Below are 24,411 nucleotides of genomic sequence, written 5' to 3' on the forward strand. Positions count from 1 at the left end.
TGAAGGTTGAAGCCATCACATTTGCTTTTACCTAAATGATCTGTGAGCTGTGGTTTGTTTATATTTTTGCTAAGTAAATGAAGTGATATTGTCACCCGTAGTGTCAGAACTGCTGACCTAGATTCTAGCGCTGGTCCTAGAGTTGGGTCTACAAGGAGGTGAATGTCTGTGCCCCTACCATCTCCGGGCTGTACAACAGGGAGTCAGATGAGATGATTTCCATGATACTTTTACTTCAAGTTTTATAAATTTCCTGGCTGTGGGTTTTCAAACTCTGTCTGTATTGGTACACCAGGAAACCTATCTTACCTGGTTACCTGCTAAATCTGGTTAACACTCCTGACATGCCTTTTTCTCTCCATGACAGCATGTTTCAGCCTTATCAGAAAAGTTGAAACATCTCTGAATTATTTGTCCTCATTTATTGACAAATGATCAACTGCAAGAATTTGAGATGTCATCCTAATTTTTATTCAGTTTCAAGCATTTAAGTTACATGATTTGACGTTGCTGTCTTTTTGGTAAAAAATGGCCAAATATTGACATGTCATGCAACCCTATTGTGTTGATGGGGCTGCCTGAACACTTTTATGTTTGGCTTGTGTCACCAGCATTTTCTGTGCTTCTAAACTGCCTTTAACATTGCAGGCTAATTTGTGTCACAAATACCTGTTAGACATGTGCCGTGGGCCAGGCACAGGGCTAGGTGTTGAGGGCGTGGTTAGGACTAGGTGCCATACAGCCCTTGCTTTTACCTAGCCTATAATTTAACAGAGAAGGAGACACAGAGCCCAAGGTGGTCATTGCAGTGGACTGCCCCCCCCGCCCAGCCTCTGAAGGGGTGGGGTGGCCTTTATCCAGATGTTCCAAAAGAAGTCTTTTAAGTTGGGTCATTAGAATATGTAGAATTAGTAGAGAAATATAAAAATGTTCAGAGAAAATAGCTGGGTAAATCCAGGAGAAGGATGAGGTTGTTTTTTCAAGGAAACAAAAGAATTGTGGTATTTCTGCATAGAAAATGTAATGAAAGCTAACAGCACCCTGCACCTTGGATTACTGTGAGTGGATGGCACCCAATGGCAAAATGTGTTGTTGGGTCCAGGGTGTAATATTTTTCCTCCATAAATAAGGGTGAGGAGAAAGAGAGTGAATTTGTGAGGAGTCTTGTCTCATATTTCAGGTTGTCAGCACAGATAGGGATTTCAGGACTGGAGAATGGTCTAAGAAGCCCAGAAGTGACTTCACCAGCTTGACAAAGAGCAACAGTGACTGAAACATTAACATTAGTGCATGTCAGCGAAGTTCCCAACACATTAGTTCCAATTTTGTAATAAGTCATTATGGGGGGAAAAATCTCAGTGGAAATAGTCCTTGCCACTTAGAACCAGATTTTTCAAAGCTGGATATACCTATGTTAATTATTATGAATACTGATATTAAAATCTCAGAGTCAGCGTTCTCCCTGACTCACCAGGGGTGATTTGCTCTACTAAGAAAATTCTTTTTGTTGAGCTAGTTGGATTATAAGTGATCACTGTAGCAAGATGGCTATAGTACTAGCAGAAGTACATTCTTTCTTGTACTTAGAGCAGCACTAAAGAGCATCATTTGACTGGGTATTTGCTAAGTGTTGGGCAGAATGTGAATAAATTTGTTTCATTAGAATGAAGTGAATCAAATTATGTTGTTGGATTTGGTATTCTGCTTTGAATTATTAAGTAGGCTTGCTTTTAAGTGTGAAACACACACACACACACACACACACACACACGCACACACTAAAAACAAAACCCCATCCTAACTAAAAGTAGCTTCTTTGTGCCCCTGCGAGGCAGCAGCTGTGATGTTCAGTAGGTCATCAATGCCAGGATCTACATCTGTGGGGTTTTCTTAGCCCTGTTTTCATGACTCTTTCCTTGTAATCTCACAATGGCTGCTTGGGGAACAAAAGAAATAGGATGAGGTATTACTAAACTGCTTAAGCGTACATCTCACTGGCTAGATCCCAACCATGTAGCTCTCTTTACCTACAAGGGAGGCTGGGAAATTGTGGGTTGAGCGCTCTGTCTGTAGTACATGCTTGCATTCTACAGTGTCTGCCTGAGCAAAGGCAAAACATTTACTTCTCAAAGCATTGATTGGCCACTTCAGATGAAGAAAATGTACTAGTTAACAAACCAAATCTTACAATGAGTCTTGGTATTCATCTTTCTGATATAGTATTGGGGGCTGATTACTTAGTTATGATTACTGTATTTCAGTTAAACTTTCAAGTTATTTTATTGTTTGGACATGTCTTATTATTTGGCTTTTATTATTTGACTTCAGTGTATTTTCCATTTTAAAATAATGCATTGTGAAAAATGTTTTCATCTTAGATGTGGCTGTTATGTATGTCCTAGTTACTTTCCTCATTACAAAATACCTGACCTCCAAGATTAAAGGTTTATTTAGTACAGTTTGTAGAGGTTTCAGTCCATAATCCTCTGTCTCCAGGGGAGGGTGGCATGGAGAGGGCAATCACAGAGGAGAACAGTTTCTGCTCTGCACAAGATAGTAAAAACAGCAAGGGAAGAGACAAAATGTTTTCCTGTCCCTTATACTGTTTGCTGGTCACCCACCACTCATGCCTTTAATCTTAGCCTGAGCAATGCCAAACCAACCAGGACTGATACACTAATCATACATCTGTAATCCCAGCATCACACACAACAGATTCTGCCACCTCTGAAAAAGTCCTATGACTGCAAGAGGCTTTGGGGGGACATCGAGACACAAACCATATAATTTCACCCCTGACTTCCAAAGACCCACGCACACCTCTTTATGCAAAAGGCACTTAATCCACCTCCAGGAGTTTTCAAAGCCCTAACACTTTCACCATTGATGAAAAGTCCAACTCCAAAGTCTCATCTGAGATTTAAGGCAAAGTCTTAGCTAATAGCCCCTGTACAAATGAAAACAGAGTTAAATACTTCCAACATTCAATGACATAAGATAGACATTTCCATCCCAAAAGTTACAAAGAGGGAGATAGAAGGGAATGGGACATGACCAGACCAAAATCCAGTAGTACAAACATTAAATCCTACAGTTCTACTTTCAGCATCCACTGTCATCTGAGGCAAGTGTGAACTCCATTTGTGTGGCTCCACATTTACGGCACCACCAGTGGTTGTAGTTCCCACAGTTGTATTTCCTTCTCTCTGGGCCCAGGTCTGCCCCCTCAAGGGCTTTTCTTAGACAGTCCATGTTCCTAACTTCTCCAAACTAATGGGTTTCCCACTGAGTCTTCAGTTTCACATTCCCAGCTATACACATTCCCTCTTAGGGGCACACTGCCTGGCCTCCAGGCTTTCTTCTTAAATCTGAGCAGAAGACTTTCTGACCCCATAACTCTTCCATTCTGCATGTACATAGAACCAGTACCATGAAGATGATGCAAAGGTCTACTGCCAGCTGCAGCAGTAGCAAGGCTCTCCTCTCTGCTGTGTTTAAGTGCCTGGGTAGCTGAGGACACTGAACCCAGTCCCAAGGAATACATTCCCGAGGCCACTGCCATTCTGGAACATGATGCTCTGGGGCTTTCTTAGCAGAGTCTTACAGTTTTGCAGTTTTGAGGCTACAAAAGGTGAAGCCCTGCTGCTGCTTTTGATGCCCTCAGGCTATCTTATTTTTTTCTGTTCCTTCTCAGCAATCAAAAATCTCTGCTTTCTCTTTGCAGTTTCCTTTCTGGCCAAAGTCACAGTGTTCTAAATCATTCTGCTGGGCTCTTTGCTCTTGATTCTCAACATAGATCTGGCTAAATTCCCCAATAATAGCCATGCCACTATCTCAACCTTTGCCTGCCTTGAAATTTCTTCTTCAAGATTAATTAGTCTACTCTTTTTTAACAAAAAATTTAAAAATGTATTTATTTGGTACAGGGTCTTTCTATGCAGTTCCAACTTGTTGTGATCCTCCTGTCTCACCTTCCGCAGTGCTGGGATTACAGACATGCACCACCATACCCAGTTTCAGGGTGGCACAGTGTGCCTGGGATTCTGGGGCTGGCCTTGGTACCAGGACTCTCAAACTTGGGTCCTTGTGCTTGCCAGGTGGATGCTTGGACCTCTAAGCTATCTCCCCAGCCCTGATCTTTGTTAGTTATAGCATTCTATTTAAGAAGACAAGCTAATGTCAAATGACCTTTTATTCACAATAGGTTTATCTTTTCTAGATAAGTTTGTAAAAGTTAGATATTTAAAAAAAAATAGCCAGTGCATCTTCATCTAAATAAAACTTAATAAAGTTTTACTGTAATAAATTGTTTTAATATATCTCTGTCATTCAAAAGTAGAAATTAAATCATAAATTAAGGCTTACAATTGGATGCAGAATGGGAAGTATAATGATATTTTTCATCTGGTGACACTGGAAGACTATAATAACCTATAAATATAGTTAATTTAATTAGAGCAATTAAGATATGCTGTTTACCTGAGTTTTAGTTAATAGAGATTGACTTTAATATGTACTACTTGTTGGCTCTGAAGTATGTTTTGGAGCTAAAATATTTCACTAGTAGTATATGTATATTAGGTAGAAAGAAGTATGATTTTAAATGTATCTAGTACTGAATGTCATTTTATTGCATTGGTCTTACATTAATTATATCTTGCAGAAATATTAGATAATACTTTAGCATGTAAGGGTCCTTTTTATAACGTGGCAATCTTACAGTGCTAGAGAAAATTAAGACTTTTTTTTATAAAGTGAGAGATTTCTCTTTTTCCTATTTCTTCCTGGAGACTAGTGTTGTAGGCATTTTCCTCTTCAATTTTTTTTCCTTAAGTTTAGTATTTTGAGACTGGTACTCTGTATTTACTGTTTGTTCTGTGGATGTTCCTAAAGTCAAATGTTTTGACTGGCTGCTTTAATTTTTTTCTCGAATAAGATAATCTGTTGTGGGGCTAGGGAAATGGCTCAGTAGAATAAGCGCTTCCCTGGCAAGTGCAAGGACCTGAGTTCAATTCCCAATTCAGAAAAAAAAAAGTCTATTGCCTATAATGCACAAAAATGAAGAGTTTTTAAAGATACATCTTGGTCTATTTGGGGAACCCCACACACACATGCAAGGTTGTGTGTCTCCATATGCCTTGATTCAAACAAACAGCTTTGCAGGGCCCCTTTTTCTTTTTTCTTTTCTTTTTTTCTTTCTTTTTTCTTTTGTTTGTTTGTTTGTTTTTTGGCAGAACCAGGGATTATACTCAGGCACTTGCACTTGCCAGGGAAGCGCTTATTCCACTGAGCCATCTCCCCAATCCTGTAGGGCCCCTTTTAACAAATGATCAGATTGCAGTGTGGCCATGGGGATGGGGCTACCATTTGTAGTTAGGGGGTGACAATCCATGAGGTACAGCCTCACCTGGACTAGCATTGGCTTCACCTGGGCCTCCTGGCTCCAGCTGTAAAGACTGCAGAAAAGATGGTATTTAAAATTAAAAATTAGGAAGTACATTGGAGGCAATAACAGCAAAAGGGAACTTACGAACATTTTCTTTTAGAATCAGTCACAAGTAGTGACCGGATATTATTTTTGGGACTCTATTCATCCATGTGTTAAATTAAAATGGACACCTCATTGTTATATGTTTTCAGCGCTAAAGGTAAAATAAAAACTGGTCGACATAGGCAGGATTTGTTATACTCAGCAGTTTTTTCTTTAGGTATCTAATAAAATGGGTCAAGTCAAATAATGGTTATGACAAAACAGAGAATGAAAGTCCTCATGAACACTACCATTTGACATCTCAGGAAGGGAGATTGTAGTCCGTAAGGTAACAAAGGGGAAAGCTGGTGTTTGTGGCTGCTCGCCTGCGACACAGCACCTTGCGGCATCGGAGGGAACCTGTGGTTGCACATTGTATTCTTTTTCTTAATTTAAAATAAAAATTCTAATTTTTACAATTAAAAGTCATAGTCTTTTTTTCCCATTAAAAATGACATCTTAGTTTTTATTTTTATTGACATGCAATATGTTCAGAATATTGTACAGTCAACAAAACCAGAACAGACACATGTATATTGAGGCCACATGTAAGTAAAATTAGATATCTCCACTCACATTTTTATGGAAATAATTTTTTTAATTTATTTTTTTATTGAGAAATAAATATGAATGAGACAGTTTCACAGCTGATTAATAGGACAGTTTTGATTGTCAATACACTGTACATTGTTATCTTCTTAGTGGTTATCCATAGTACAAGATGCAGACAGAATATTCTACCAAACACTGTTAGTACACCTCTTTCCTCTCATCGAATTGAGCGAAAGTAGCTGTAAATTTCTCCTATTTTGTATATATAAATACAAAATGATCTTTCCTTTGTATCCTTTTTTTTTGTCCTGTCAGAAGTGAATATTCTATTGGAATCTAAATACTATAGGTGTTTGAATTCAACTAAACAATCTAACATTGTCTAGCAGTCTATAATACTAGTGGGTTATCCTCAGAAGTTATTGACTTGAGCCTTTTATAGCTCGTATTAATATGGATTTACTTTATATACCTCATTTTTATCCTTTTCTGCTGAGTGGTTAAGACCAAGATATAGCAAGACCTATATAACAAGAAATGTAACTTTTGTATCTGATAAGGTCAGCCAAGTACTCTCAGGATTTATCCGGTAGCCCTGTACCACCCTTTGTACATCCTTTTGTCAGTGTCTGACATGAGGATGAGTCACGGCCATTGCTTGACCAATTTGCTCTCTGTGAAAGCTTGAGAAAATATTTTTTCTCTCCATGTGAAATGACGATATCAATGGAATATTTAATGTCAACTGAAAGTTCTATTCAAAATTTTTGTTGAGTTCTATTTTTATGGTATGTTCTTTTAGACCTGAAACAAATCTGGATATTAGCATAGCAGTATAGATTTATAGATTATTTAGAAGTCATCTGACAGAGATAAATGTATTCTGAAAGTACTTTTGAATTGAGTGAATTTTTATTAGCTCTTGTTTTAATTAGTAGTATGTTTTAGGTGCATAAGAATGTGACTTATTTTTCTGCCAGGTATGTGGGGAGTTATTAAAGTCAAGTTTAGACTTTTTTTCCCAGAAAGTATTTGTAAGCATAACTAACCCCCAAAAGTAATTTTATGTGAATATGGTTTCTATTTTCTAATCTGTTTTTATAACTTAAAAAATTGTTACGTGCAATACAAGCCATTGCAACACAGCCTACCGATCGAGTCATGTGAGTTTCAGGCACTAAGGCGTTACTTCCCTTTCACTCGAGAATTGCTGGCCTGGGCGATTTAAGAAATCTTAATTACTGTGCATTGCAAAGCTTGAAATAGTCCACTTTAAATAAATGGTATAACTTCCTATAGATAGAAAAGTATTTATCTCCTAAGTTGTTACTACTGGTAACTTTTAAAAGCAAATATCAAAAGGAATATTGGAAGGCTTTAAATAAATTTAAGCAAGTATTGGTTAACTAAGAAAAATGTTTGGTAAAGTTGTATAGATTACCACTATTATATGGATGTAACCAGCAAGGGTGTATGTTCACGCTCTTTAGAGCCAGTCTTCAGGGCGGTAAGAAATACAGATAAAATTACACTTGGACAAAATTACATGTCAGGTGGTTAAATCTGCACAACTGATGAGTTTAGAATGTGCTGTTTTTGGAGACTAGAAGCAGTGTAGAGAGTGGCCCGACACTCAGTAGATGGCCTTCCCTAGACTCTTTTTCTTTTCTGCTGTTGTCTTCATTCCTTCCTGCTCATGCCATCCTGCTATTATCTCCTTGCTGAAAATCCATGGATCACTGTGGGTGCCGGCTTTCTTTTATTTTACAGTTTCTAGTTTTTTTTATTAGTATGTGTTAACTGCACATCATGATTACATTCCTCATGGGAGTTGGCACTGCACTTAACTCATCCCAATTCTTTCCTTTTTCATTCCCTTCCGAGTGGCCCTGCTTTGCTCTTGTTCTGCCTCATAGACAGACTCCCCCTTTCCCACCCGTTCATTGCTGTGGACCTCTTCCTGGGCCTCCTTGTCCCATGCCTCTTCCTGGACCTCCTCCTGATTTCTCTGCTTCTGGTTTTGCCCCTTAAGACCTTTCTCAAGCCTCCAGGACCCTGCTCAACCTTGCTCCCTGGCTCCTGGAGGTGAAACCTTGCATAATGTATTTGCTGTAATCCTGTTTATCTGCTTCATTTTGCCTTGATCTGGGGCTTCTGTGTTGCGACGCCCACACAGCCAGCGGCTCTGTGCCTCTGTGCCTTCATGTTTGCTGGCTTCGCCTCCTCGGAATGCCTTCCTGCTGCTTCTCCTCTGCTCATCTGTCTGTCAGATGTGCAGATGTCCACCCAGCTCTGCCTCTGGGAACTCCGTATGTGCTCTCAGCATGCAGAAGTCTAGCATGGAATGATCAAGTCGCACGGCTGCTGCTGATGGCATGTTGCTATCTGCTACACAAAGATTTCTTGCAAACAAGGACCATTTTGTTAGGAAGGCATCCATAGACATTTACATTTTGTGTCTGGATGTTTTCTCTTATCAGAAACATTTTCCAGTAATTACCATTTTAATGTTTTGCTTCCATGAAATATCCTATAGTACACACCTGTCTTCAGATGCTGAAAAGCACTGACAGAATTTGGGTGTGGGTGTGCCCACTAGGGGTTTTAGATAATGTGGTTTCAGATGCAGGCAAAAGGTGAGGAATTAGGTATCTGTCCAAGCTGGTAGAGATTCAGAGGTCCCCTCAAGGGCCCCTGGATTCATATTCTAAGTTTTATATTAGATGACAACTTTAGCTTCTGATGTGGCATGTAGTGAAAGCGTGCAGTGCGTGCTGTCTGCACCTTTGCACAAGTAGACTGATCCTGAGAGCAGACCAACAAGAAATCCTTGCTTCCCTGTGCAGTGCTGCCCTCCTGCATGATGGCTCCCCACCTGCAAGGCGCCAAGGCAGGCCTGCCAGCCTGAGAAGAGCTGTGCAATGGATGTGGATAAATATTTGGAGAATAAGCAGGCCAGTGAGCATGTGCCGATAGGACTGTACAACACTGGCTACTGAATTCTGCGTTTCATGGAACTCAAGGCTCACTAATCATGTCTCTAAGTTGATTATATTATTTTGGCAGGTTCCGTAAATGTACAACATTTCAGCCTGCAGATGACTGTGGCCTCAGCTGGTCTTTGTGATCAGGGTTCGTCCATGGCTTAACAGGAAAAGCTCTCTCAAAACTCGCTCTTAATCTGGAGATGGGGAATGAGCTGACTTGAGCCTGAAAAATTGGCTTGTTTCTCTTTCCCTGATCAGTTCTGTAAGAAGAAGATAAATCAGATCAGACTTATTGTATTGAGATTTCTGAGTAGAAGGAACAAAGAAAGCAAAGTTATTTAGCTGTTTTTTAAGTGGGCAAGTATCTTTTGATTCCAGACTTTTTTTTTTTTTTTTTGTAACAGGGATCAAACTCAGGACCTTGAGCTTCCAGACAGGCTCTTCAGCCACTGAGCTGGCTCCCTGGCCCCAGACTTGTTTTATAAAAGAGGTTTCAGTCATTAGAATGAATCCCAGTGGGGTTAGATCCGAAATGATAATGGTAATTACTGTATCTAATTGAGAGAAATCTGAACTGACCCAGAAGTTAACATGACATTTTAAGATTTCTGATTAAATTGATTCTTGGAAATCTGAACATGCTCTTTTATTAGATATAATAAAACAGCTTATACTTTTAAACACAGCTGCATTATCAAAACAGCAATATCCGAGTATGTAAGCTCATGGAAGAATCAAAGAGCAAAGTCTGGTATATATTATGGTAATTTCATGTAAATAATAAGTCCTGAGGGATTTAAGGGAATCCCATGGGTTTTCTGCCTTATGAAGTATGCTATTTCCGTGAGCCCTGGGGGATTGCACATCGTTGGAGAGTTTTGCATCATTTCCCGTCTTTGGTTGAGCAGGAATGAGGAGAGGAAAAGAGGCACAAACTGGGTCATCAGCTGCCATGTGCTGCCGTTTTGTCCTGGGGGAGTGCAGCTTGTGGGGCGGAAGATTGAGGTCACAACACGCTTTTCTGGCTGCAGGTAGAGGGCACTTTGTACGGTTGGAGAACTGTATTCCTAGAACAGCAGCAAGCTACTGTGTTCCTTCCTCAACTGTAAATTTATTTTGAGCCACTAACAAAACTGGTGTTGTTTAGATTCTTATACAGGTTACCCAAGAAGAAATCCAAGAAGATTGTATTCTCCTAATGATTAAACAGTGCCTAGGGGTTTAAGTGCTCCAAACTCATTTCAGTCATTTTTTGTATTTTTATTTCTATTTTAAATTTAAGACATCTTTTATACTTTTAAGCCAAGGGATGAATATATTCTCTCAAAAAATAAATACAAAATTTGATTTAAAAGTAAAAATAGTCTATTCTTAAAAAATAGTCTTAGTTTATCCATGTGATTTTTTTTGTTCCTTAACCTGAAAAGGTAAACAGTGTTCATACTTTTATATGTATTCTGCAATATGTCTTTCATTCATTTATAAGCAAACAAGAATCTTAAGATTTTCTTCAAAAATGTCAATATAAAAGAGTCTCCTCAGATTTTACAAATAATCATAGCTTGACAGTTTTAAAATTCTGATGTTGTGTTAAGTAATCTCAGTAGGCATAAAATTTCTGAAATCAAACATGGAGGAGTCAAGAAATTGAAAAGCAAGGGGCCGGGGAAGTGGCTCAGTAGAATAAGTGCCTCCCTGGCAAGTGCAATGATCTGAGTTCAATCCCTGGTTCCACAAAAAAAAAAAAAAAAAAAAAAAGAAATTGAAAAGCAGTGTAACAATCTATAAATGAATTTTAAAGTAACTTTTGAAAGGACATTGTACAGTGATGTCAGTCAAGATAATGAGCTCCTATTTAGCTTGAATATTTTTTATTAGTGCATGTTTGGGATACATGATGATTCTCCTCTGCTTAGAGTTTTCATATTTATAATACTCTTCTCCACACTCTCCTCTCCTCCCTTCCCAGATCCCCTGCCCATCTCTACAGATTGCTTCCCTCTTTCTTAACATGGGTCTTTATTTTGGTCTTCATTTATAGTTAGGGTCTCTCCTATTAGTAGTATCTTGAGACTAATTTATTATGTGACTAATTTACTTCACTAAGAATTATGGCCTCAAGATTCATCCATTTTCCTACAAATGACTCAATTGTCCTTCTTTGTCACTGAGTAGTACTCCATTGTATATATATACCACATTTTCCTTATTCTCCTCATATTGATGGATGTATACAAGTGGAATATTTTAAACTAATATTTTGTTACGTTTATAGTATATTTTTAAAATTCAGAAATATATTATATCTCTACCTAATCCACTTCTCCAAAGGTGTGGGAATGTTAGAGACTTGTGTCAAAGGCCTGGGGAAGTCCTTTTACCTCCATAAGCTGTATTGTCCTCACCTCGGTTACTGGGAGTGTCAGAAGATCAAGTCCAGGTGTGGATACACGCACCTGTGTGCAGGCTGAGGCGGGAGGACATGAGTTGAGGGATGGTGGAACAGTCTCAGTAAGTGGTGGAGGGGTGGCACTGGAGAACACTGAATGGTGAAACACTGTGTAATTATTATATATAATGTGACAAATACAGTTTCTTAGAAGAAAAGAATATAAAATAAAAATATAAAATTAGTAATCACAGATATCTTGATAAGTTGTCAATTATTTAGATTATTTTCATTAATATAGTGACTAATAACTTGCTCTTCTGTATTGTAATATCATGACACTATCAAGTTGAATATCTTTTCCATTTACAAGGGAAGTTGCAAGCACTGGCAAACAACTTCCTTAATAAATAATGGATAAATTGTCTCTTTAAGTATTAATAAACACAAAAGATATTTTAGTCATGTTAAAACTGCGGACTATCAAATATTGATATAAAGATGCGTTGTCTAACCCTGTAAAGCAACCAGAAGAAGCAAAAACCTTTTTACTGCTTTATAATTAGAATATATTAAATGTATTTTACAGTTGGTTCTTCAAATACTGAAGCTTCTTTATTTCCTTTCAAGTAATCAGGATCATAGTTTGCAGTTCCCTCAAAAATTACAGAAAACAATCCCTGAGTGCTCAGCAAGTCTCACTCCAATCTGTTTTTGACCACAGAATGTGGATGCCACAGAATGTATGTCAGAATAAGGAAACATTTACAGTTTTACTTTTCTTGTGTTTGGCCTATTTCAAGAAGATAAGCAATTTGCTTCCTGTTTTTCCAATTCTGTTTGATATTTAAAGTGACTGAGACACTTGGAATGGTTCCAAAACTAAATGGTTTTTCAAAACAGAGTTCCTCTTAGGGTATGGCAGCATAAGAAGTGAATAATCACCGTGCGTGACACCTTACATGGGTTTGCAGTATTAGCATGTGCTCTTAAATGTATGACCCATTATTACTATGGGGGGGGGCAAAGCTTGATAGCAAATGAAATAGTAGCCAAGTAATTGCATTCTTAACCATTAATTGAAAGAAGCAAAATGTGAGTAGACCTTCAATATATGTGCTAATTTATTAGAGATTAGATAATGCCACATCTGCAGTATTAAACTTTGTAAAGACCAGGCTGCCAGCAATCAAAGGATGACATGGTTTTAGAAAATGTTGAAGAGTGAGAGACATGGAAAGTTCAATAATTTGTATTTTCCTTTCTGCATAAGTGATTGGACAGTCAGAATAGTAACCACCATCAAGTTTCCCTGCCAATTTGAGTGGAAACTTAAAAACCTGTGAAATCAAGTTTTAACATATTATTTTCATGTTTCTGGGCTTCTAAATTTATTTATTTCATATTCATAATTCTCTGCATCATGTAGATCCTTGAAAGTTAGAACTAAAGCCATTATGTTTGTGAATTCCAAACATGTAGATCTTTGATCAACTCCAGTCCTTACCCATATGAATTCCTTTTGTAAGCATTTTGTAAGCATTTAATTTAAATGCATTTCTATGGCTTATTGAGTTGGTTTTGAACCCATGTAGTGCTGATTATAAGAATTAACCTCACATATCTTTGTGCTAAATTAATTCCTCTTGCAGTTGAAAGGGGCAGGCAAAAGAATCCCAGAAGTCTATGCATCCAGACACAGACATCTCCAGATGTGCTGTCCTCTGAGAAAGCACTTGAATTGGCTCAGTATAAAACGAAATGTGAAAGCCAAAGTGGATTTATCCTGCAGCTCAAGCAGCTTCTGTCCCGAGGCAATATCAAGCTTGAAGCATTGACAGTTGTGATCCAGCACCTGCTGTGTGAGGTGAGCATGTGAGGCCTCTGGATGGGCGCTCTCTGGGGTGGTGGACTCTGGGGTATTGGTGGGGCACTCCAGGACAGCTGAAAAGCCACAGTGATTGAGCCCTTGTCTTGTGAATATATTTAAATTAATGATTGAAAGGTCAGGTACAGTTCATCCACTCTTTTTTTTCTCACCTGATACCCCAGTCAGTCTCCAGAAATTTGCAATGGAGGCATTCTCTTAGTACTTCCTTTTCTCCCCTAGGGTCTCCAATTAGAAGGTGAGTAGGGGAGAGATCACTGTCTGTGGTGCTTTTTTGAGCCTGTAGACCCATAGTACCATTCTTTTTTTTAAAAAAAACTTTTATTGGTCTACTTATTTTGGTCTATGTAGTAATAAAAGCTACAATTTTCTAAGGGGAAATGGGCAAGAACATAACTTGAGCTCTTCATATATATTTTAATCATAGTCTTAAAGATGAATATATGTAACAACTCAATAGAAATTGGTTCCATTTGTTCCATAGTTAAGTTCAGTCCAACAAACCTATACTGGTTTCAGGCAGAGACTACTGTGATAGGTTTGTCTACTTAGAGAGAGGGGTTTTTTTTAATTTAGGGACGTGGACAGAGGTCAGCAAGGTTTAGTCCATGCCTTTGAGGAGCAACCAAGACAATAATCACTTTTGAATAATATTTGATGACTGTTTCGTAGTTCTGTCTCTGTGTATGCTTGTGTGGGGCTAGAGATCCAACCTGCTGCCTTGTGCATGTTAAGCAGGCACTTGGCCACTGTGCTGCCTGCAAGATGATGTTTACCTAAATGTTACTGTTTGTTTCTCTTAACTAAGTAAGAGAGAAATTTGAGTTGGTTTTTATAACAAAGTAGGTTAGTCTGAAAACCACATAAAGTTGATTGTAGGGAATATTTTGCTTTTCTGTTTTGAGATAACCAACTATTTCATCGTACACAGCCTAACAGCCCCATCCTCCCCGCTCTGCTCACCTTCACCTCCCACATGAAGTCAGTCATGAGATCATCTAAATTTTTGACCTGTAGTATTTCCTCTCTTCATCTTACTTTGGCTATTCCCTACCAGCGTCCTCTTCATTCAGATCAGTCTTTATGCTTGTACTGTTTCCCTCCTATAATATGTCCCAAGCACTGTTAAAAACAATTTTTGTTTGGTTATTTTTGTGAGACAGTGTCTCACTATGTAGCTTAGGCTGGTTATGGGAACTCTCCAGCCTCGGCTTCCTGAGTGCTGGAATTCGGACATGCAGCACCACACCTGGCTGCTGAGTATGCCATTCTGCTGATTCTGCTGATTAGTTATGCTGGTGGCTTTCCATAGCCTACAGCTGGTCTATCTTATATCCTAGTCACTAGGCTTTTTTTTTTTTTTTCTTGTAGCCACTACTCTTAGGGAGACTATTGAGCATGGGAATTATAATCAGTCTGAATTGCAACATGTGGTAGGTATAAAAATACAGATTTCAAAAAGACTTCTAAAAAGATATAAGATGTATTTGATAATTTTTTGTTGACTGTGAAGATATTTTGAACATATTTGGGTTCGGAACAGTATCAAAGTTTGCTTCTTTTTTAATTTTAAAATTGTGGCTACTAGGAAAATTTAAATTACATAAGTCATATTTGTTTTGGATGGTTATGGGTTATAACTGGGAATGCAGAGCTCTGTAATCTGACACCAACTGCCTTTTCTGTTGTTGCATTCAATTCTCACTGTAAGGCTGTGTATTAGAGAGCTAGAGGAGAGGTAGAGGAATTTAATATTTTTAAACTATCTGCTAAGTATTAGATATTCTTACTTATTACATCCTCAACAAAACCACAGTGAATTGGAATTTGTAAGTAAGAAAATTGAGGAATAGACTTATCAAGAAACATCAAACAACAAGCAAGAGGACCAGGACTTGAGCGAGAGGCTAGGACTTTAGGGACTCAAACTTTCCTGTACTTTTTATCTTGTTTACACTGTTATTGGGCTACTTCTGGCCCTGTCATGCTTACCTATGCAGATCTTTCTTCAGTACTATCACATCAGTACCTGCGTTTAACTTACACAGAGCCATTGTACAAACAACAAAAGTAAATACACAAAGTAGATAAAGGAACTAGTCCTGCCTTCTGTTGCCCTGCAGTGAGCAAAGCACCAACAGATGTGAGATGAAAGACAGCTGTGTACCACTCATACCTCGTGTGACATGAACATTCTGCACTAGGCATAACCTTAGCTGTTTAAAATGCTCTTTCCCCATATAACCTGGCTCTTCAGCATAAGCCAAATACTTTATCAGGTGTTTGTGTGTGGGGAAAATGGATCTAACACTGGGTTAAAAATTTACTGGGCTGGAGGTCTACATATGGTTACACAGTGGTCACAAAGGAAAGACATAACCAAAGCGACATTAAACAATTAAAAGAGTCCCTGAATCTCTTAGGAGAGATAGAAAATGACAGAGTTTCCACATCAATGAGCTATTTATCAGAACACACACGATAACACGTTTGTGTTACAGTTATTAAACATACTTGCAACGCAGAAAAAGTAGTAGCTCTCACTTTAGCCACTGTCAAACATTTTCACTCATAACCTAATAGCTCAAAATCATTTAAAATGTCTGAGGCTAGGGAGATGGCTCAGTAGAATAAGTGCTTCCTTGGCAAGTACAAGGGCCTGAGTTCAATCCCCGGTTCCACAAAAAAATAAAAATAAAAAAATAAAATGTCTGCAATCAGGGCTGGCCAGCTAGCTCAGTGGACTAAAGTGCCTGCTTAGGCAGAGCGCAATGATAAATCTCATTGTTACAGAAGTATGTGTGTATATATTCACACATATTGTATATCAACCTGGCATGGTCAAAAATGTTTAGTTTTTTAGAGTTTAGTACATAAAAGACACATTGTTATTAATCTCACTTAGAAACACTCTCTCTGGCTTTATTCACATCACATTCTTGCTGCTTTCTGAATCAGCTCTGGAAGTCCTCTTCTGTGAGTGTCTTTCTGTGGTGTGGTCACAAATACAGTGCATGCTGTTCCTGAATGCCGCCCAGCGTGAGGGCAGGCTCATGAACACGCACACGTGTCCTCATCTACCGTATGCACCACATCTGGTACTGTGTGGCTAGAATGACTGTGAAAGGTAAATATTTTCAGTCTATGCAGGGGATCAACACAGCTATGGCAGTGCAACTAAAGATGCTCACAAAAAAGGACTTTCACAACAGCTTTAGAAAGTGGCTGGAAAGATGGCCTAAGTGTGTTGGAAGAGAGGAGTGTCTTGAGGGAGATTAGTGGTACTGTGTCTTTCACTATGATAATTTTAAAATTTAAGCATACTGTGTTTTTCTATCATAATTGTACATATATTTTATAAATGTATAAAATATGAAGTGTAAGTATTGTGCATATCTAGTGATTGCAGTCATTTTAATTTATTTATTTTGATACTTACTACAGGGTCTCACTACATAGATTGGACTCGTAGTGATTCTCCTGTTTTCAGCCTCCCAAGCGCTGGGATTACAGGTGTGCACCATCACGCCCAGTCTCAGTCGTCATCTCAGTGTACCCTGGGTGTGGGGCTGGCATGACACACTCGGGATTGAACTCCAGCCACTGCGCTCTGCCTAAGCAGGTGCTTTAGTCCACTGAGCTAGCTGGCCAGCCCTGATTGCAGACATTTTATTTTATTATTATTATATATATATTTTTTTTTGCAGCACTGGGGATTGAACTCAGGCCCTTGTGCTTGCCAGGGAAGCGCTTATTCCACTGAGCCATCTCCCCAGCCCCAGACATTTTAAATGATTTTGAGTTATTAGGTTATGAGTGAAAATGTTTGACAGTGGCTAAAGTGAGAGCTATTACTTTTTCTTCTGTTGCAAGTATGCATAAATAACTGTAACACAAACACATGTTATCATGTGTTTGTTCTGATAAATAACTCATTGATGTAGAAACGTCTGTCATTTTCTGTCTTGCCAAGGGCACACTAATGGTAGCTTCAGTCCTAATTCTTGGCCCACCCTGTGTGGCAGAACAATATTATGTACAGATAGCCAGGTTGAGCCGCAGTGTGCTGATGGTGAGGTCAGTGTTTTCATGAAAAAAGGCCTATGTGGATTTCTAGGAAAGCTAAACAGGACTGAGGGCCTCCCCATGCTCTGATTTCACTGTTCAGAGTGTCTCCAAGACTTTTTTTTTTTTTGTAAATGGAATCCAAACTAGAGTAGCAGGCTGGCCAAATAGCTCAATGGATTAAAGCATCTGCAAGCAGGTGCAGGGGCCAGGGGTTTGATCCCCAGACCTGCTGTGCAGGCCCTGCCCCTGGGGCGCGCTGAGGTGGCAATTGAAACTGGGCATGATGGCGCATGCCTGTAATCTCAGCTCTTGGGAAGTTGTAAACAGGTGGATCACTATGAGTCTGATCTAGCAAGGAGACCCTGGACACCCAGTAGACCCTTCCAAAAAAAAAAAAAAAACAAAAAACAAAAAACAAACCCTAGAGTAGCACGTAATCCAAGCTGAATTTTTGAATGCCATTAACTGTCTAAGTAAAACTGGCTCAGACTGCAGACAGTGGCCACGCGGACAGAGTCATCATATGGGGAGGAGAGTAGGCATAGCCACATCCACACCATCTTATGGGACGGCAGCCAGCGGCCAAGTGCTGCATCCTGGTGACCCCTATTATAGTGAATCCATGTCTTTCTTGGATTACTTCATCTGTTTAATGCCTGAATAAAGAAATGTCTTTCTACCTTTCTCTTTTCTCATACTGTGGGTATGGAATCCTGCATGTTACAATGCAGAGAATCAAATAAACTTGTTATCTGGTCTAGAAAGTGTTTATCAACTAAGACAGAAAGCCTAATCTAGGAGTATCTGAATAAGAAGAAACGGTGTATCAGTATCTCACTGACAAAATATATTTTATTTACAAGTAAATGATAAGTACATTTAAAGGGCAAGCTAACAAGAAAGGCAGGCAGAAATACTTAGCATATGTCTATGAGGATATGGCTTCGGTGGTCAGCATTTCACTTAAGAATCATATTGAAAGCCCTGTACTGCTTCCTCTCAAAGGAAGTTATCTGTTCGATGACCTAAGAACTGAACATTTCAGTCCCACCATAGCGTCTTGAAAATGGTGGCCATATCTTAAGTTTCTTACATATTTTTTATAGCATATACCATGAAAAATGCTTAGTTGATACAGAGTAATAGCTTGCCCACCAATCCAGGACAAATGTGCTTCCTAGACATTTAGGGAAGGGGAATGGTGTCTGTGACTGACATTTAGTATTTCAGGAAGGTTTATATGATGGGTCAGGTAAAGAAAATGGGGCATCCAGGGATGTAGCATTGACGGAGCTGTGGGACAGGCATGATGCTTGCAACTTGCACAGAAAAGAGGCTGGGAGTCTGAACAGAGCTGGGTGACACAGATCTGTGATGACTCTTTGTGGTGCAGGGATTCGAACCCAGAGCCTCAAGTCTGTTAAACACACACTCTTATCACTGAGCTCTAGTTGTTTTCTGGTTTTTCATTCACTTAATGAGAGGTTTTTTTTTGAGTAAGGGAATTTATATGCACAAAGAATATGGAATGATAAGGTGGGAGCCCTCTGAAAGGTGAAGAGATGCTGTTCTTTGCCTGGGACTGAGTTGGTGAGGATCATGGCGAGAGTGGCGGCTAAGAGAGCAAGTACAGTGGATTCAAGATGCGTTATGAAGGGAGAACTGGCTGACTTCCTCACAGGCTTTTGAGACCAGCAAGGAGAGGTGACCACAGGGCTCTCCTCTTGCTGTGCGAGCAGAGTATGTAAAATGCTTCTGAAATAGGGAGGACTGGATGATTGTGTGCAGCGCAGTGGGGAGAGGCCTCTTCTCCCAAGCCCCCTTGAAGAGCACAAATGGCACCTGGTTATGTTTGTCATGAAACATAATGGCTTTTATAAAATTGTCCTTGGAAATGATGCCATCCATAATTTTCAATTTTTTCTTTTTAGTTTCTATGCATTTGAAAGGTAATTTAATTCTCCTGCAGTTCTTCTGCTAACTGCATGGTTGCTGTTAGAGAACTTGAGGCAAGTTCACCGAATGTGTATCAGGACTCCTTATTGAGGTTTAATAAGCCATATTCTGGCTCTTCTGTCACTTTACTAATAAACCATGCTGCTGCTATCTGAACTACATTATTAAGGTTTAAATTTACAAAATTAAGAGGGAAGGACATGATCAGTATATTTTTCTTTCATTATTACCCAGGCTGATTGTCCTAAATTTTTTTTTACATTAGAAACCCAGTGACTTTTTTTTTTTTTTTCTCTTCTGACATTGGGGATTGAACCCAGTGCTTTGTCCATGTTAGGAAGTGCTCTACTCAGAGTTATAACCCCAGTCCTACTTATTATTTTTAAAACTTTAGCGCACAGATTTGTGATTCAGAACAACTTAATGCCATGTGTTTACAAATGAAGCATTTAGGCTATCATTAAGACCTAAATGTACTTGATGGTAAAAATATTGAATAAATTTTAATAGCTGTTACTTCTTCATGCAGAAATGCTTGTGTTGGGCTGTGGAGGTAGCTCAGTGGTCTCACTGTTTGCCTGGCAAGTGCGAAGACTCGGGTTCAATCCCCAGTACTGCATGCTGTGGTGGCGCATGCCTGTAGTCCCAGCACTGGGGAGGCTGAGACAGCAGGATCAGTACAAGTCTGAGCTGTGTAGCAAGACCCTGTATCAAATTTAAAAAGAAAAAATGCTTGTGTTTTAATCTTCCGCTACTAGTAAGAGACTAGCACAAAGTAGGCAGTAAGATATCTACAACCTCTAATGCTCAAATCAGTGCTTCTAAGTTTTTTTTTAAATCAGTGGACGACATTCTAAGCAACCAAATTAAATATTGGGGGGAATATCATTCATTTGATAATGTCCCTTAAATTTCTAAATCACAATACACCCCTTTTCATTGTCCTTCACTTAGTTTATAACCTCATTTAGTATATGGCTTTAGAAGAGCAACTTTCTCTTTTCCACTAGTAAGTGTGATAATCTAATGACCTCAATTAGAGGAGGGAGTAAAAAGGCTCACAAATCTAAAAATACTTCCATTATCTATGCAGAGAGGGTCAGTTTTTGTTTCCATTGTCCCCGTTGATATTTAAGTAAGTGGCAATCGATCAGTCTAACGTCTGGCTCTCGTTTTTCATAAATGAAGGGCTATTGCTTTAAGTAATCGCAGGCTGCCTGTGCCAAAGGCAGAAGCTGCAGTATCAGCTTCTGTGGGGAGAGAAGAGTCTGAGGCTTACGGTAACCTGCAGGACGTGCAGCAAGGCCACCAAGGGCCAATGGCGCTCCTCCTGGTGGAGCTTTGAATGTAGGCAGACCCGCCTGGTGGGTGGCACAGCCACCTGTACACTTCTTGGACAGTGCAGGGGGTGGGGAGTTGGAGACAGAAGCTGGAAAATGGGCTGCCCCAGCAGCAAAATGTGCATCTATCCTCCATGTGCAGCAACAAGGGTAATTAGTTTTTTGTTTATAGTGCTTTTCTGGAAGAATGTCAGGGACTTCGGCAGAGGGTGTCTGGAATCCGGGAAATGCTTTGAATGACAAGCAACTCTTGCAGCAAAGGCAGATGAATCTTATGATCTCTGCAATCTGTGATCGGGGTGCAGTGGGAGCTACATCTGGGGCCATCCCAGTGAGGGCATTTCTAGAGCTGTAAAATTCTGTGGCTGCCTTAGTTATGCCCTGGTGCTAGGGAATCTAGCTCGGAAGAACTCTGTGTAACTGCTGTATTTGTATGAGTGTGTGTGGATGTGTACTGGGGGTTGTTGGTAAGTTGAAAATGATTCTCTCTTATAAGGTTGATGGTTGCTTTTTAAATATTGAAATAGCTGCCTAGATTCTTTTGTTTCATTTTTCTAACATTTACCTAACTGTAAATCCTTGAAAACTGTGAGCAGCTAGAGAAATCAATTCATTTTTCTTCCTTAAGAGACTTTTTTTTTTTTTGCCATAGCTTTGTAACAAACATTTTTGTCTTTCTTTTAGAAGTTAAGAATTGGTCTTGTAGCAAAACTTTATTATCTGTGATTATAGGGCAAAGTATACGTAAGTGCCTATGTTTAGAACATTAAATATTTATCTTAGACCGATTAGGCCTCTACTGCCCTTGGAGGAGGAGAATGCATTTCATCGTAAGTACAGTATGCATTAGTTGAAAGGTACTGGGGATCAGCAGCAAAGCTCTGGCTCAAAGCAAATAGTTTTCAATGAGCCATTCAGTTTCTCAAAGGAAAGTTTCATAAGGACCTGAAAAAATAGACTTTCGAAACATGGATTTCCTTCACAACTAAGAAGCATCTGTGTTTTTCAACAACACAAATGGTGTTGGCCTAAATGATTCATATCTTGGCTTCTTGATTCTGGGTCTCGTTTTCCTGGTGATAACAAATGTGTCTGACTGAAAAGCGACCCTCTTGAAAACATTAGTAACTCGATGTGTGTTTTCCGCAGCGGGAAGAAACGCTGAAACAACACAAAACCCTATCTCAAGAACTTGTGAACCTCCGGGGAGAGCTAGGTAAGAGCTTTTTGTTTTGGGGGTTGGTGGTGATAAGTTTTATGGGGCAAGGGAAAAACTGGAAAATTTTGTTTTCTGGTCTGCATCAAGGCTGGAGTAACAGATGGCAGCTGTTCTTGCTTGCTATCTGGTATCTCTGCAAACACTTAACTATCAACATTTCTTTTGAATCTTGGCAGCTTGACTTCAAGTTCACAGAATTCCTGGCACTGATCTCACTAAGCCTAGCAGAGCCTCTGATGACCAAAGCATGTCTCTTGCTGAAGACAGAGTGGCAGAATGATTTTTTTTTTGTCATTACGTAAATTCCTGTTAAATAATTCCATCATTTTGTTTTCTGAACCATTTTTCAACTTAAAGAGCATTGAGAAAATTCCCTCTCTGATAGCAGTAATTACATTATCCTTCCCAGGGATGGTTTGTGAGGAGTGAATATAAAGTTTAAAGGACACTGTTACAGCACTATCTTAAAAAGGCATATTCTGTGCTCATCTATGAACTAGGATGGGGCTGAAGGTGAACGAGCACCCAGCGCCACAGGACGGCATATGTCTGAGACACTAGTGTTTCTCTTCATAGGCTGGACTGTCTCAATTCTTATCTGCCATTGACGTGCTGCTGCAGGACAGAGAAGGTCCCCCTACTGCTGTGCTGGAGTGACTGCTGTGGGGCCCTCTGGTCTACAGCGGCTCCTCAGTCCAGCCCCAGCCAGGCCAGAAGTTGTTTGTCCCAAGGCTGCTTTCCTGTTCTTTGCAGTTTTCCATGCTTGCTGGCCACTTCCACTGAAGGTGTGCATAGGCAAGAGCATAAGTAGTGCATGCAAAGGTAACAGAAAAGCATGTTATGTTCATCCAATTTGAAAATAATTTGCCAGGGGCAGGGAGATGGCTCAGTGGAATAAGCACTTCCCTGGCAAGCGCAAGGACCCGAGTTCAATCCCCGGTTCTGAAAAAAACTGTTTTTCTATGGACAAAACCAGAGTTTAACACATTCATGATGGGACTTGAATTTGTATGTGTCACTCTTGGGTGGCTTAAACCAGTGACTGTCCCATGCAGAACTATACCACTTCTACCACCAGCTGGAAGGAATGTGTTAAGCATTGCCAATCTAACTTGCTAGATTGGGGCAGTCTTACTTTACCACCAACCCTGGCCCAACCAGGGCAAAGATCAAAGGGCACCATTGCATGTGGTGTCAGCCCTTTCTCTATTTGTCATCTCCTTTGCCTTCTAATGAGAAGCAAAGCCAAACTCTTGGTTCACTGTCTGAATTCCTCTGAATACCTAGGCAAGATAGCATTCCTCATGTTATTTTAGGCTCTGGAAATTAAAAGCACCATATGGAAAAGTAATTTTAAGACAGACAAAACTTCAGACAACTAGTAAAACAGTATGAGGAAACCAGGTGTGAGGAGCAAGCAGCCCAGTCCTCAGAGACAGGAGGCTTCCTGCCTGTGACTTGGCTTCACTGCTGCCCCTTTGGCTGCCCCAATGACCAACTTACTTTGTTTTTGTCTGTGTTTTAAATATTGTAATGAATACAGAGTCAGAAGATTAGGAAAGGGGCCTTTTGTGTGTTTTGGAGTTTATTACACTCCAGTAGAGGTAGGGATGAGCCTACATAGTGTTTCACATTTCAGCCTCTCTCCAAGGGAGGGCCAGAACCAGAACGGAACACTGGGCTCATTCAGTCTGCTTGAATGGGGGATCCTCTTTTACCTTTCAGTGGATGACACAGTTAAGCAATTTAAATTGGGACCCAGGTACTCAGCACCTCCAGTTAGGCATGCAGCCTGTCAGGAAATAACCGCCAGTTTGTACTCACTCTCATCTTCTATCTGTGATAAAGGGGACTGTGTCCTGGTGTGCTTTTCCTGCTGCTAAGTGTCAGGACACAATGGTGGCCTGTTCATATTGCTGTGCCTCCTGAACTGTACTCAGGGACTGTGTCATTGTGCTGTTGAATAAGACAGCATTTCTCAAGTAATAGCTTAAAGCATTTTGTTAAGAGTTTGGCACTATGGAGGTAGAAAAGAAATCCTTTAATGCTTGTGATGAGACTGCCTAGGAAGAATGTGTATCAGGGCTTCCAGCTGGATTGTAATTTTTAGCAGGACTGAGAGAGAAAGAGATAGGTCTTCATAGCAGAGTTCAAAACTCTAATTTTAAAAACTTGAAACAGTGAAGTGCTCAGGATTGCATTGTCACAGCATCCTGGCTCAATGCCCTAGTAGCTGGGTGACCTAGAGCAAGTCATGCTGTATGTCTTTGTCCCAATTTTATTTTCTCTACTATATCAGTAATAATTTCCTGCCCCAAGGGTGGTTGTAAGAATCACACGAGGTAATTGTAAAGCACCTAAGACCAAGTGTTAACTGCTGTTGGGTAATGGGCATTAAGATATATGCAGTTTTATAGTATAGTAATTAACCACTTTTTTTGTTTTGTGAGGGCATAAGATATAATACGAGAAGGAATATTCA

The 24,411-nt window shown here is 39.7% G+C and overlaps 1 protein-coding gene across 7 annotated transcripts in view; it reads left to right on the forward strand.

Moving 5' to 3' along the window:
* Positions 1-24,411, forward strand: part of Mtus1 (microtubule associated scaffold protein 1) — a 180,835-nt gene that overhangs the window by 129,589 nt on the left and 26,835 nt on the right. For 6 of the 7 annotated variants that reach the window (XM_004637230.2, XM_023721987.1, XM_004637231.2 and 3 more), the window contains 2 exons: positions 13,111-13,325; positions 21,860-21,926. In XM_004637230.2, coding sequence (XP_004637287.1) covers positions 13,111-13,325; positions 21,860-21,926 — 282 coding nt within the window. Of the gene's footprint in view, positions 1-13,110; positions 13,326-20,763; positions 20,861-21,859; positions 21,927-24,411 lie in introns of those variants that run through there. The other variant, XM_023721989.1, reaches the window with a different exon arrangement.

Source organism: Octodon degus, unplaced genomic scaffold (assembly GCF_000260255.1).
Source record: "Octodon degus isolate 3935 unplaced genomic scaffold, OctDeg1.0 scaffold00088, whole genome shotgun sequence".
Taxonomy (NCBI): Eukaryota; Metazoa; Chordata; class Mammalia; order Rodentia; family Octodontidae; genus Octodon; species Octodon degus.